This window comes from Eurytemora carolleeae, unplaced genomic scaffold, assembly GCF_000591075.1.
Source record: "Eurytemora carolleeae unplaced genomic scaffold, Eaff_2.0 scaffold1992, whole genome shotgun sequence".
Taxonomy (NCBI): Eukaryota; Metazoa; Arthropoda; class Copepoda; order Calanoida; family Temoridae; genus Eurytemora; species Eurytemora carolleeae.
The window spans coordinates 929-16,938 of record NW_019397892.1 but is presented as its reverse complement, the minus strand read 5'-3'; the positions used below and the strand labels follow the sequence as shown (position 1 = coordinate 16,938).

Here is a 16,010-nt window from a genome sequence, read left to right as displayed (position 1 = left end):
ACTAAAGAACCCTAATATGTGCCCTACTGGAGGTAAGATAACCCTACTAAAGAACTCTAATATATGCCCTACTGTCCACCAGAATTTACTAAATCGAGAATGAATTAAGGTCTTATAGGATGTAGCGTTTAATTATTTTTAACCTTTTTTAACTTCTGATATTTAATAGAGATTATTTAGTGAGGGGGGTGTATAATATGTAGTATATTAATCCCACTATAGAAGGATATGATAACAAGGTGTACCGTCCCGTTTACTCTGTGTACATATAAATATACGGTACAACATCCTCTAGCTGCCTGAAAGTCGGTCCGCAACTTCAAATGAGCTTTTTGCACTAAATTGTGCAAAATTAGCTCAAATTAAACTCTTGAGTCATTATCAAAGTCTTAATTTGGTCTTTAGAATAAAATAAAATTTGAGTAATATTACTAACTAGTTGAAGTGCTTGACGTTGCCCGTGAATTTTAGAAACACTTGAAAAAAAAATTGAAATTTAAAAAAAAATTTAAAAATATTTCAGCCAATTTGGTCCAGTCGTTTGGCTAGCTATAGCACACACACATATATATATGAATATATATATATATATGTATATATATATATAACTATAAAACAATGCTCTGAGCAGATTCTCAGTTTTCATATTTATTTTATTTTATATATAAATATATATTAGAGCGAAGAGCTTTATTCTATAGATAAATGATGAAATAATTTAGAATGTTCCAGTGGTGATTAACATCTACTTTCAGCGCTACTGGATGTATGGTGCATTTGGTAATTAATAACAATTTTTGTCAACTTTTTACAGATCGCTTCACTACTACTTATGGGCATCAATTTTTACATCCATTTTTAAACATTCAAGTTTATTTCATTTTGAAAAGGCTCCAATCCGAACCATTAAACCGACCCTACCCCCCAAATTAGACAAAAATGGCCCAATCGGTACAGGGTTAAATCAGCTAATATTTTTCTTAATGGAATAGGAAGACAACTTTTAGACTCAAGTTATGACTAATAGTCCAATAAACAGAACCATTGAACAATAAGTTACTAGTAAAGCTATTTGCTTAATAATGACATGAAATACAATGTCGTCTTCCTATTCTTCAGTTTTCTGGTTCTCACTGTAGATTAAATCCTGTAAAAATCCCTGATAAATGGGGTAAAAAATTATTTCATGGAATTTCGGACATTATTAGGTGTCAGACACTTTTTAATTATAATAGAACAAAAATTTATATAAGAAGTCGGCGTTAAAATCAAAATCTATTTAAAGGGAGTGTAAAGGAAAAATGAAAGGGGGTATAGGTTGAAACCAGAGAATCTCAGGGAGTTGATTGAAACATATAAGAGTTTTATCTGATGTTCCTGTCTCGAGAAATTGAAATAAAACTGTGTCAAAATTATACCGAAACATATATATGTAAGATTTTGTGTAAGATTTTTAGTATTAAACGGATCATATTCAACAAATACGCAACCAATCTGAAAACAACGATATCCCAGAGTAGCCTGAGAAACTCAAGTTTGCTCATATCATTATTTGAATTTAATAATTTTTCATGTTTAATAGATATAATTGATAATATTATTTATGCGTACGGACATATCACCAGAACTCCAACCAATGGCAGTGCAGTATTATTGTCACTTGTCTCCGTCTGTATCACATGACCAATATACTGCACTACCATTGGAGGGAGTTCTGGTCTCGTGATATGGACGTATATCTTACATTTATACATTTTAGTATAATTTTGACACAGTTTTATGTAAATATCTCGAGACAGGGACATCAGATTGACGTTCAACTCCTGAGACTCTCAGGTTTCATTCTATACCCCCTTTCATTTTTCCTGTACAGTCCCTTTTAGTCCTTAAAATTACAAGTTTACAAGTAATAAAATAGAAGCTGTTAATTGAGAGCTTCTCTTTGTTTTCTTGTTTATGTGTAGCCATGCGGTTTTAAAGCTTGGTAGAAATCAAAAATTGAAATCGCAAGTTGTCTTGTATTGATAAATACGAAGACAGCTGTACATGATACATCTATTCTATTATTTAGCTTGTAAGCTGTATGCTGCAGCTGGAGCTGTATTTGGAACAACATCACTTCTTGTCATCGCTATGATAGGTATGTATTTCGCTATGATCGATAGGTATATTACTGCAGGAAATATCAGATATTCTTCACATTACAATTTTTTCAATTTTTCTTTAAAGATAATGTAAATACTTCCTGGGAGTTGGGTTTAGTCTTAAAATAAAAACCCTGTTTGCCTTTCCCTGGGGGTAATTTTTCTTCTGAAATAAAAATATAGTCTAATGGTAAAAAAAATCATTTTTACAAGAAGAGGACAAAAAATACAAAAATAAATTAGCTCCAAGGAAGAAATTACATCTTCTTTTTTTTAAACATAGATATATCAGCATAAAGTTTTTGGTATCATGTTCAAAAAGTGAGTAATATCCCAGGAAACATTTAAAGCCATGAATAGAGACTGCCGACGCGTGGTGTGGAAGGTTAAAAGGCAGAGCTTTGTAAAACTATGTCGCCAGTGTAGTATAAATAATCTTCATTAATTGACAGTTATCAAAGTCGACAAAACAAAGACGTCGTAAATTACTAAATGATTATTACAAAGGTCAAGGGCGTATACAGAAATAAATGTAGGGGGGGGCAAGGTTTGCGCGAAAATTTTTTTTTGCCCCCCCTAGGAGCTCCTAGGGGGGGGCAAAATTCGAACTGTAAATTCATAAATAAAAACGAAAAAATATGTAAATGTATAAATTGAAAATTTTATCTTATCAAACGGCATGCAGCTTCTTACAATTAGTTAACATTTCTCAGATATGCATAGTATAAACATTTCGATTGGAGTTTAATTTCAGGAGATACTTAATATAAATCCTCGCAAATTTTTGCACTGTAAAAATATTATTTTAGGATATGAAAGATACAAAATAGTTACCAGAGGATGCACTTCTTCCAGTTTAACATTTAAAAGTGTAAGTAGTTTTTATTGAGATACAAAAATCAGAGTCAGTTCAAAGGTATAAAACTGAACAATGAAAAAACTTAAAGTTTGCTGTAGACTGTATTAGAGGAAATAGATAGAGTCCTCACCCCCCTTCCCCCCATTTAATGCGTGGGCTAGCTGAAACCCCCTCCCATTTGAATCTTATCATACTGCTACGTATGGATTTTAAATTTTTCAATTAATTTTCCGTGGTATAGGTCACTGAGTTTGTAGAAAGCTGAGAAAAAACAGGATTCTGTGCTTTCTCTTCATGCGCCATCTTGTGTGTGTGAAATGGTTTACAAATCTTTATCTTCCCCTTGTACACCGATACTCTTTTTTTATTTACCCTATTTAGGCTATCAAGAAGAACCTATTGTGCTGGGCCTACGCGATATTTGTCTCGATCCCACCATTCTTCGGATGGGGGAACTATGCAGCAGAGGGATTACTTCTAACCTGTAGTTATGATTACATTAAGAATGTAAGTTTATTTATTCCATAATTTGACAAATAAAAAATGTTTATGAAAGAAAAAAAAATTTGAATAAAAAGAAACGTCATGTATATTTTCAATTAGTTTTACAACTTTTAACCAATCAATATATGAATGAATTAACCAATTAATTTCTGAATTAGGACATGAACAGTAGAAGTTTTGTAGTTTATGGATTCTGTACCAGCTACTTTGCTCCTCTGTGCTTTGTTTTCTATTTCTACTCACAGGTACTGTATTTCTCTCCTGTTTAAAAGGTACGTTCGTTTTTTCTTTTATTTCGTTTCTTTATCGTTCGTGAACGGTCTAATTCGTTCGCATTTTTCAATAAAAAAATATCATTCATTTTCTGTCTATTTCGTTCATTTTCTTACAAAACGATCGTTCAGTAAGTTTTTTTAAAAAGAAATTGTTAGCTCAGTGAAAATTATTGTTTATTAAATATTGTGTTTGAAAAAAATCATAGCTTTTAAGAACTTTCAGAAAATGCGTTCGTTCAGAAACAAACGATTGTTCGAACAATTTTAAATTATTCGTTTTTTTTTGTTTTTTTTAAAACGATAACTTTTTCATTTCGTTCGTCCATCGTTCGTTTCGCAATATTTTTCCTTTTTTTACAAAAAACTTTATGCCCATCTCTACTTTTTAAGACAGGTTTCGGAAATGCTTAATTCGAAGACTAAAAACTTGACGTATATTCGGAAAGCGTGATGTGGATAATTAAGCAAACAGCAAAATATGAGAAAAATGATTAGACTAAAATAGATTCATTAACAATTACAGATAGCAAACATGCATGCTGCGTTGAATGACAAGACAGAGAGAGAGAGCATATGCGCGTATTGTGAACAAAAAACCCCTAAATCTTGCAAAGACGACATCTAGTGTCCTATCTGTCATTGTTTATTAATTTATAATTACTAATATTAATAATAACAGAAGAAACATTTAAACATTTTAACAAAGAGAAATTGTTACTTAACAGCTTATATTTGTTTACTTATAAAATTTTAATTTGAAATTTTTTTTTGAGAGATTAAAGCATTATTGATAAAATGTTGTCTTCGTTATTAACTAAAATGTTGAAAATATGTTAAAAAATCTAAATATTTAGATTCTCACCTCTGCCCATCATCAGAAGAAGGATGTCGAAGATATGGAGACTAGAATTCAGTGTCCTGCCTCACAAACAGATCCTAAATCCTGGAACCAGCATATTGATGAAACAAGGGTTGCCATGGTATATACAGGGTGTCCCAAAAAACATGGGAATTCAGTGACGAATTCGATATCGTCTTTGTTTTGAATTAGCACTGTAATACCTAATTTCAAAAGCCATGATATTATCATATCTGCTAGAGTTTATTTTATGAAAACGGTAAATGGCTGTAAAGATGTGTCTATAATGTACCAGCTAGATGAACAGTGAAAACGGACAAGTTTACTCTGTTTGTATACTGCAATTTTCTTGTTTTACTAAGTACGTATGCAGTTAAAACATAAACAAACAAATTGTGAGCATAGCAGACGAAACTCTTACAGATTACAGCTTTCTCAGTAGGTATCACTATACTAAATCAAAGAATTATTTATAAAGACGATATCGAATTCGTTACTGAATTCCCATGTTTATTGGGACACCCTGTATATATAAAAAGACTTTTTTCTGTTTGATCATTTTGCAAAAAGTTAGAAGTATTTGTTGATGAAAATTGAAAACAATGGCTCTTCTTAAACATATTCCAATTCTTATATTATAGTAACCTGATGCCGTGAACTTTTTAAATTTAGACTACAGGGGTCGGCGACGAAATTAATACGATAAAGACAACTTATTGACAGTTTGACTTTGTTTCCATGTTTATGTGTATCCAATATCCATACTGTTTGAAATTTGGTAGAAATCAAAAATTGAAATCGAAATCGTCTTCATTGTATTAATAAATACGACGACGATTGTACTATTGATTAAAATCAAATATGTCAAAGTTTGAACCCATCAGTTTCTTACTTTACACAATTACAAAATCTAAATTGTTAAGGTGTCAATGACAAGTGCTGGATTATGGTTTATGTCGTGGACTCCTTATGCTTTGGTCGTTCTTCTCTCGTCAGCAGGTACAAGTATCAGAGCCCGAAGGTGTCTTTAAGACGTACTTTGTTTATATGTGTCCGTACTCTATAGTGTTTGGCCGCTAGATGCCGTGCCATATCAATTAATATCAAAAAATTAGATCAATTAAAGGGATCGAGCGTGTAATTTCAAATGACTCTTTATGCAAAGACGACAATCCCTGATTATAAACTTTTTCCGATCAAGTATGAATTAGATTTCAATGTTTTTGTTCTTTTTTAAACTGTTTAAACTTTGTGACGGTTCCTGGAACTATATGATGTGCGATACGTTTCGAGGTTTCTTAAAGGTTCCACATAACAATGTTTACAAAAAAATTGTTTATTCTTAGCATTTTCTTTTTTAAATGGTCTTTTCTTATGGTTTATTTCTTTTTTTGAAAAGCCTGGACACAGAGTACAATTTTGTTGAATTTTATTGAAAGTTTAAAAACAAATCCAAACGATTAACGATTCCTCAAACGGAATTAAATTCTATGTATTACTAATTAATAAATAACTACATATTTAAACTAAATTCCTTTCAGGACAGTTCACGCTCGTCACTCCTATTATGGTTCAGCTTCCATCATTCTTCGGTAAAATTACAGTTGTATACCACATCAGATGGTTCTTTAAGACGACTCCACTATTTTTTATTCTAAAATTCATGATCAACTTTATTTGTATTCCTCATTTGTCTTGACAAACTGTAAATGCTTTATTGAAGACAGAAGATCAAATTCAATTTTCAGATTTCGTCATTAAAGCATCATAATATATGCGTAACCCTGCATTTATAACAAAGCATATAAAACAAAAGAGTTGTTATGTAAAAATAATAATATTTTCATATACCAAGTTACCTATAAAGAATGATTCTGTGATAATCTTAAAGTTGAAGTTGAAATCTTCTGCCTCATGTCTTTTAATGGTTTATCTAATGATTGGACAAAAAAACTAATTTTTAGTTGTAGAATCATAAATATATGGAAACAAACAGTATTAATTCTGTACAGTCGTCTCTAGAGCTTTTCATCTAACGACATAAATCAAACTCAATTGTTAGGATTAAATGAGTAAAATTTAATTTTGTAATTTAGCTAAACTTGCCTCTGTGCTGAACCCTCTGATCTACGCATTTGGACACGAAGCGTTTAGAGAGGGGATTTCTCAGGAGTTACCTTATCTTTGCTTAAGTAAATATTTTTTTTAAGTGTGGTGGGATTAGAACAGACTGGTGTCAAAAACTCGAAGTTTTGGGAAGTTGCCGTTTGGGAAATTGCAAATTAGAAAAGTTGCCAGTTGGGAAAATACCCTTGGGAATTTGCCGTTTGGGAAAGTACAGGGTTTCCCACGAAGCATGACAGTCGGTAAAAAGTATTGAATGTCTTCTTCCATATACTATAAAAGATATTAAGACATTTTCCAGTTTATTTTGATAAAAACAATCTTTTACTCAAATATAATTTACTTTTAATTCAATTTTAGTATAATACGCCAGCCATGTGATGTTTTTTATTATTCTGTTTGGCATCCATGGAACTGTATAAATTATGGAAGAAGACATTTAAAACTATTCACCAACTGTCATGTTTTGTGGGACACCCTGTACCTAACCTCCTTGTAAAGAAGTTTAAAAATCCGTACCTACCAACTATTATAGTTAAACAATTATTATGCATATTAACAATAACAGTAATATATATCTATTATATATATATATATATATATATATATATATATATATATATATATATGTGTATATATAAATATATATATCTTTAAAATAAAAATGTGTGTTTAAACATATAACTATTGATGTATTTGTAGAGAGGAAGGGGGGTGACGATGAAGATGAGAAGGATAATAATACCTGTGCAGATGGGCTCAGTCTAGGACATCTCTAATCTTCAGATTGGAAATAGGAAGACGACTTTTTAACTTAAATTATGGCCTTGAATAGTCCAATGAGCAGCAACTGTAGAGTTTAAACAGATCATTTTCACGCTATAAATGAATTCATAAGTTACTTGTAAAGCAACATCGAATACACTGCTTTAAAATCATCTTCCTATTCCACAGTTTTCTAATTATCACTGTAATTAGTTTTAAGAAAATGTAAAAATAATATCGTATATATTTATATAGTTCGGGTTCTGCATGTGTCACCAAAAATATAAAATAAAGTAAAATTTGTTGTTCTTATTGTATCTATCTATCTATCTATCTATCTATCTATCTATCTATCTATCTATCTATCTATCTATCTATCTATCTATCTATCTATCTATCTATCTATCTATCTATCTATCTATCTATCTATCTATCTATCTATCTATCTATCTATCTATCTCTAAGTAAAACAGCTGTGTTGCTCTCTCATAGCTTTCCGTCTGCTACAGAAGATATAGTTTAGTTTGTCTGCATACTCCTGCACAAGTGTATAAATTATTGTTAAATTACTCGGGAAGAGTGTATATCATTTACCGGAATAGAGGGGGGGGGGGTAATACAAGGGGCGGTATTCTTTGTTTTTGGCGAAGGCTCTTATAATTAATTTATGTGTGTTTGTAAAAACTTTCGTTGTGCTCTAAACTTGATATTTAAAACCTAAATTTGTGTTGATTTTTTTTAAATTTTCAATGAGCCTCATATTTTTCAAAGTATCATTAACTTAATTTTTAAACCATCTATATGTAGTTTGCTTGTCTGTCTGTTTGTTTGTCTTCTGTCTATTTGTATATCCAATATACGTCAAAACGGCTGAACTGATTGGGCCCAATTTTTTGTGGGACCTCGAGTGATTCCAGGGAAGGTTTATGGATGATCGAATTTTCAAAAATATGTCTCTGAAAAAATTAGATTTTTTGAAAATTTTGAAAATCCACAACATTTTTTTTTATAAAATCCGCGAAATTTTGTTTGTTTTTGTTTTCCAATGTAAACCAAGAGATGTCTACAATTGAAATAGAAGATGAAAGCTTACAGGGATACCCAGAATATGGGAAGACGACTTTCTAGCAATATTTGTGTGTATTTGATGTTGTTACACAGTAAATAGTTTTACTAGTAACTTATTAATCTCAATTCAAGTGAAATGGATCTGTTTACACTGCACAATTGCCGTATCCCATGCATATTGGACTATTTAAAGTCATATCTTGAATTTAAAACTCGTCTTCCAATTCCAGAGTTTTCTGGTTATCACTTAGTAAATAAATGTTTTTATAGCTGACGATTTCTAAAAATTTATCTTCATTATAAAATTCTATCTTCATCATAAAAATTTGTATGGGCATTTGACAGGAAGCTTTTTGAAATTATCAATGGAAGGAAATAAGTTTTTGTCAGAAACTCAAATTTTATAATCCGTATATCTTTGCAACCAATAGCACACTGTTGTCTGTTAAGTCCGGTTCATTTCAAGAACCGGGCTGACATCTAACCAGCTAGAGCAAGCTGTACCGGGCCGACATCTAACCAGCTAGAGCGAGCTGTACAGTACATGAAGATTGTACCAGGCAAAGCAAGACATGCAGTGAAACCAAATGAACCAGATTCTCGTGAACAGTAAACCTTTTATACCCTTTTTATTACTACAAAGGAATTGAGTGTTTGCCACAAACTTAAAATCTTTTTATCTCTATTTCTTAGCAACCCAATGTCGCAGACCTTAGTCGTTTCAAACTAAGAATTATTAAATCATCTTAGTTTGAAATATTGAAGTTTACACCATCAGGTTGCAATAATATAGAGATTAGAAATTTTGAGTTTGTAGCAAATACTCAATTTCTTTTGTTAAAATTAGATCCACTATTTGAAATATCGAAGAAGGGGAAAATTGAATTGTGAAAAAAATTCCAAAACAGTTATTCAAAGCTTTAAAATAAAGGACAAGGTCTTAAAAGATAAGAAATCCAAGGAAAAGAGATAAGAAATCCTGCTACGTTGTCTTTATGATAATCAATAAATTTTATTACATTCTTTGGCATTTTTAGTCTTTTGTGCATTTTTTTCGCTAAAGATGAAAAGTTTTGGAATATATATTTGAAAACATGTTTGAAATTTATATCATCTACTGGAGAGCCCTGTGAAAAGCAACTTAGAAATGCGAAGAAATTTTTTTTTTTATTTAATCATGCCGTTAATAATATATATTTACTAAATTTTTATTTAATATAAATTTAATTGATATCCATATATATTCTGTTTGTCTGTCTGTATGTTTGTTCGATCATAACTCGGGAACATCTCGACCGACCGACCCCTAGATCTCAAATATTGATTGGGAAACTTGGGAGAACCGCGAGAATGTTCATTGCTTGGTTTCTAAGTTGAGAGGGTTGTCTGTAATTAACGAAAATTTAGTTTTCCGGTAAAATCGTTCAAGTGCGGGTAAAGGGCGGGAGTAACTTTTAGTAACCTTGGCAGCGCTGGGTGCCCAAGCTAGTACAAATATAAAGTTGTAATTTCTGTTTGTCTGTTTGTTTGTCCGATCATAACTTAGTTGAGTGGATCGACTTGAAAAGTGACAATCCAGTTTTCCGGGAAATTTCGACCAAGCGCGGGTAAACGGCTGAAGATACTTTGAACTTTATGTACTATGGGAAACGCTGAGTTCCTAACTAAGTATGAAAAAAGGTCGTTAAAAATAAGAACACCTTAGATAAATTAACAAGTATAACAGGTGTCAATATTTTTTTTCTCCAAAATTATAAATAAGATTTAACCAAATATACAAAAGATTTCATTGGCCACAGTTGTTACAATAACTTTTTTTTAGTAGAGGACAAAAAGAAAACAGTATGTACAAATAAGAAAACAGAATGTACAAATAAGAAAACAGAATGTACAAATAAAAAACAGAATGTACAAATAAGAAAACAGAATGTACAAATAAGAAAACAGTATGTACAAATAAGAAAACAGTATGTACAAATAAGAAAACAGAGTGTACAAATAAAAAAACAGTATGTAAAAATAAGAAAAAAATGTACAAATAAGAAAACAGAATGTACAAATAAAAAAACAGTATGTCCATTGTGCAAATAAGAAAACAGTATGTACAAATAATAAGAAAAAACATCAAGCCGACGTAACGCGTCACGTCATGGAATTGATTCTTCGCCACAAACTCTGATTCTCTTACCCTATATCTTTGCAACCCAATGGCGTAGCCCTGATATATTTAAAACTATGAATTCTTTGAGATCTAGTAAATTAAGTTTGAAATGTTAAAGATTTATCGTATCTTGCAGCAGTTGCACAGATTTTAATGAAAAGTTTTCTCTTTCCATTCTTGAAAACGATACTGGGTTTCATTAAGATACTCTGCTTAAAGTTTCGGGTTCAATGCCCCCCAATCCCATTGTACTTGATCATCTGTTCTTCATATCTTTCTTCAAATATAAATTGTACTGTTTCTCTGGGAGGTATTCAGTAATTACCAGGAAACTTTTTTAAAAAACAATATTTTATACTATTATAGAAAGAGAAGGCTCCTAAAACTAAAAAACAAAAAATTAGTTTCTTAAAAATAAAGAAATGATGGAATAATATTTTTGTATTTTCAGAGTTCAACAATGTCTAAAGGAGTCATTTTAGGTAAGAAATTATTATTTTTACAAAAATATTGAAAGGTATTTTGTTGTGATTAGTTACTTGAGAAGCGCATTTATTTCTAGAGTTAAAAGGAAATAAAGAGGGAGAATAGAGGTTTTATGAAACTATTGTGTACTCATTCTTACTCACTTCATCGTGAATTTCATAATAAACGTGCTATAAAGTAATCATCTTGCTAATTGTTAAATTAGCTGAATATTTTAGCACCATGCTATAAAGTAATCATCTTGCTAATTGTTTAATTAGCTGTATATTTTAGCACCATGCTATAAAGTAATCATCATGCTATAATGTTGAATTAGCTGTACATTATTATAGCACGTGTGCTATAAAGTTTTACTTAGTTCCCGGATTTTCTATAAAGAGAAAATTTCTGTCCAAAAACTGCGAACCAAAATAACAGTGTTATAAATAGTTATTAAGATAAAAAAATCATTTTCTTTGAAGACTGCAATCAGAATATTGTTCTGTATTTATCAACCTTAAAAAAGAAAAGTGTATTTATTTTATAAAATGAAAACGTTGTAACCGAACAAAGGCACTAAAGACACGCCTCAAACTTTGATTATTTAGTCATTATATATTTGAAACCTCATGTCATTGATCTTTCGTTTTTCTCACCACGAAATCTTAATTAGATTAAATTAAATACCAAGGCTGCAAAGAAAGGAATCAAGCCTTTGCCAGAAACTCCAGTTTTCTAATCCCTATATCTTAGAACCTGATGCTGTAAACCTTTGACGTTTTAAGCTTAGATTATTTGATCCAACAGAATTCATAGTATGAAATATCTAAGGCCGACGACATCGGGTTGCAAAGATATAACGATTAGCAAATTATAGTTTGAGGTAGAAAATTAAAGTTTGTTACTATTGTTAAACTCAAACTAAAAACAACTAAATAAAGTAATTTAAAATCAATTTTTCATCTAAAACAAATAACCAAAGTGGGATCTATTAAAAGATTCAAAATTATCTATAATTATTATAAAATTTAATATTTTACAATAACCAAATGTGGCATTACAGGGATTAAGCATCATTTCAAGTGACCCTTCATGCAAAGATTGCAATGCCAGATTCACAATGGTACCCTGGAAACCTTTATATATCTGATCAATAATGTGGAAGATCTTGTAGTTTTCTACGGTTAAAAGTGATTAATTCCTGCAGAAGGAATTCACAAATCAAATCTGTAAACCGCAATTGATGATAATTAGTTATTAAAAATATAAACATAAATATTTAATGCATACTTGATCAGACAAAGCAGTTAAGTGTACTGATGTAAATCAGACATTGCCATCTTTGTATATGGAGGGTCACTTGAAATTATAGATTCAGCCTGCTTATAAACAGTCTCATACATTTTTAAGGGTGGACTTTGAAGTGTCGCAATGCCTTCGGCTCAGATTTTACCGCTCTAACTTTCTAATGCTTTTCTGTAGCCCTGTACATGTACATTTTAGCAATATAAAGCACTTGATTTTTAAGACGTAATTGTCAAAATTCTTATCGATTTTTGATTGAGAGAGTAAGAACTTTAAATCACAGTAGCTTATACAGTCCCTTTCAAATCCCAGCAGGAGTTAATAAAATAAATAAATAAATATCTTTTGTTAATAATTATCCGACATTTTAATATTTTAATTGTTGTAATTATAGAAAAGATAATAATTTCCTTCATTACTTTAATAGTTTACATTTTTAAAACGTTATTTAAACTTAAAGAAGCATTTTGCTGCAAGGGAGTGCGTATACAAATAGTTAATTTCATTTTATAACGATTTGACAATTAACGTTTTATTTCCATTTTCTAACAGTTTTCCGTTCATTTTCAAAGTAACGTTACCTTGCCCTTAAAAATAAGTATCATATTTTAAAATAAGTATCATATTTTAAAATAAGTATCATATTATAAAATAAGTAACATATTTTAAAATAAGTATCATATTTTAAAATAAGTATCATATTTTAAAATAAGTATCATATTTAAAAATAAGTATCATATTATAAAATAAGTATCCCACTTTAAAATAATTATCATATTTTAAAATAAGTATCCTATTTTAAAATAATTATCATATTTTAAAATAAGTATCATATTATAAAATAAGTATCATATTATAAAATAAGTATCATATTATAAAATAAGTATCATATTATAAAATAAGTATCATATTATAAAATAAGTATCATATTATAAAATAAGTATCATATTATAAAATAAGTANATTTAAAATTCAGTGATGGTGATGGACCAAACCTCTGTAGAGTAAAAAAGTAGATGTTAGTTCCACATTTATTGAAAATATATTTCGGTCTGGGTTGACCCTCGTCAGTTCTAACGATATAATAACCATCAAAATCGGTAAAAAAAAACTAAAAAAAATTGTTAATTTTAAAAATATTTGAACCTGTTGTTGAACAATTAGGCTCTTAAAACTGCATCAGAAAGTGTATGCGTCGTAAAATTGCAAAACTGGGTTAAGGGACTGCAGTAAGTGTAATTAAAAACGGTCCTCTTGGAACCTTTATCTGATCAAAATTTGGAAGATAACGATGTTTTTCTGAGTTTGATTCTTACAAATCCTCTACTGTTTCTTACAAGAAAGAAATGCGCAGTTCACTTTTCGCAGAGAATCTACAAATAAAAAATAAACATTGTAAAAACCCAAAACATGTTCGTATATCTATTTCATACTTGATCAGACAAAGCTTTTCAAGGGTATCGTTGTAAATCTGGCATTGAAATTTCGCTTACAGTCCCTTTAATCTTTATTTGTTTTAGTAACCGGTGGGGCTGGTTATGTTGGTTCTCATTGTGTGATTGAACTTTTAAATAGTGGATACCAGGTAAATAAAAGGGATTATAACCAGGTAAGTAAAAGGGATTATAACCAGGTAAATAAAAGGGATTATAACCAGGTAAATAAAAGAGATTATAACCAGGCAAATAAAAGGGATTATAACCAGGTAAATAAAAGAGATTATAACCAGGCAAATAAAAGGGATTATAACCAGGTAAATAAAAGGGATTATAACCAGGTAAATAAAAGGGATTATAACTAGGTAAATGATTATAACCAGGTAAATAAAAGGGATTACAACCAGGTGAATAAAAGGGATTATAACCAGGTAAATAAAAGGGATTATAACCAGGTAAATAAAAGGGATTATAACCAGGTAAATAAAAGGAATTATAACCAGGTAAATTAAAGGGATTATAACCAGGTAAATTAAAGGGATTATACCAGGTAAATAAAAGGGATTATAACCAGGTAAATTTAAGGGATTATAACCAGGTAAATAAAAGGGATTATAACCAGGTAAATAAAAGGGATTATAACCAGGTAAAACAAAGGAATTATAACCAGGTAAAAAAGGGATTATAACCAAGTAAATAAAAGGGATTATAACCAGGTAAATAAAAGGAATTATATCACATTAAAAAGGGAGCATTTTTGATTCACAACAGTAACTTTTATCTGATTGAGATTGTGGAAGATTTTGTTGTTTAATTTGCTTGACATTTTTAAAATTATAAATAATCATTTTTTGAAATTATAAACTTTGATATCTCACTCATATTTGATCAGACAAAGCTTTTAAAAGATAATTTTGTGAAACTGCATGTATGCCATGTATGCATGAAGGGTCACTTGAAATTAAGGTTAACTTTTAAGTTCCTTTTAAACACCTAACTTTTTACTGTATGTTTAGGTTGTGGCGATTGATAATTTTGTGAATGCTGTAAAAGATCCCACTGGGAAAACCGAATACCCAGAATCGCTCATCAGGTTCAAATATTTTTAAAATTTTAACTTCAATATCTTTTGGAAAATAACGGTGCCATGTTTCTACCTCGCCATTTTTAACTCAAATTCTGGTTTTAAAAATAGCAACTAGGTCTTCACCATCGATATTACAGGGTGTCCCAATAAACATGGGAATTTAATGACGAATTCTATATCGTCTTTTTAAATAATTCTTTGATTTAGTATAGTGATACCTACTGAGAAATATTGTTGCAACCCAAGGTCGTAGACCTTTAATATTTCAAACTATGAATGCTATTAGATCAAATAATGTAAGCTTGAAATATTAAAGGTTTAAATCATAAGGTTGCAAAGACTTTTTACAAAAACTGAATTTGTGTCAAAGACTCAATTCCTTTTTTTCCAGTAATTTAAATCACAATGGTTCAGCTTTTAAACCATTTGTCTCGGGTAAAATAGTGGAGAGGTCTTTGAAATTCGATCTGAAAAAGATCATTGTCAAATGCAAGCCTCTAAAAAAGAGACTTGGGGATTTGTTTGAAAAGGCCTAAAAAAGGCCGATATAGTAATCATATTAAGTGGAACACCAGAGCTGAGTAAATCCGGGTTTAGCATCTATTTTACGCCCCAGTAAGGACCAAGTCAAGACTTGAGGTTTAAAAAGATTAATTTTTTAGAAAAACCAACCTAATTGCTTTTATCACTTCTAAAAGGAATTGAGTCTTTGCCACAAACTCTGTTTTTTCATTCCTAAATATTCACAAACCGATGAAGTAGACCTTAGATATTAAAAACTATGAATTCTGTTGGAGCAAAGAATCTAAGTTTGAAATATCAAAAGTTTACGCCAGAAAATTGTAAAGATACAGGAATAAGAACTTTTAAAATTCGGTGATGGCGATGGACCAAACCTCTGTAGAGTAAAAAAGTAGATGTTAGTTCCACATTTATTGAAAATATATTTCGGTCTGGG

At 30.4% G+C, this 16,010-nt stretch overlaps 1 protein-coding gene and 1 long non-coding RNA gene across 2 annotated transcripts; both read left to right on the top strand.

The window, feature by feature from the left end:
* The first annotated feature begins 722 nt into the window (after window positions 1-722).
* Window positions 723-7,597, top strand: LOC111716251 (compound eye opsin BCRH2). Its single transcript, XM_023491688.1, has 10 exons — window positions 723-780; window positions 2,072-2,140; window positions 2,954-3,015; window positions 3,385-3,510; window positions 3,666-3,752; window positions 4,637-4,762; window positions 5,565-5,640; window positions 6,183-6,233; window positions 6,738-6,833; window positions 7,468-7,597. The coding sequence occupies exons 1-10, from the start codon at window positions 765-767 to the stop codon at window positions 7,542-7,544; spliced, it is 786 nt and encodes a 261-aa protein (XP_023347456.1). The 5' UTR covers window positions 723-764; the 3' UTR covers window positions 7,545-7,597.
* A 3,604-nt stretch (window positions 7,598-11,201) lies between these two features.
* Window positions 11,202-15,166, top strand: LOC111716250 (uncharacterized). Its single transcript, XR_002768441.1, has 3 exons — window positions 11,202-11,241; window positions 14,050-14,114; window positions 14,982-15,166. It is a non-coding gene; the product is annotated as an uncharacterized LOC111716250 (long non-coding RNA).
* Window positions 15,167-16,010: the final 844 nt, after the last annotated feature.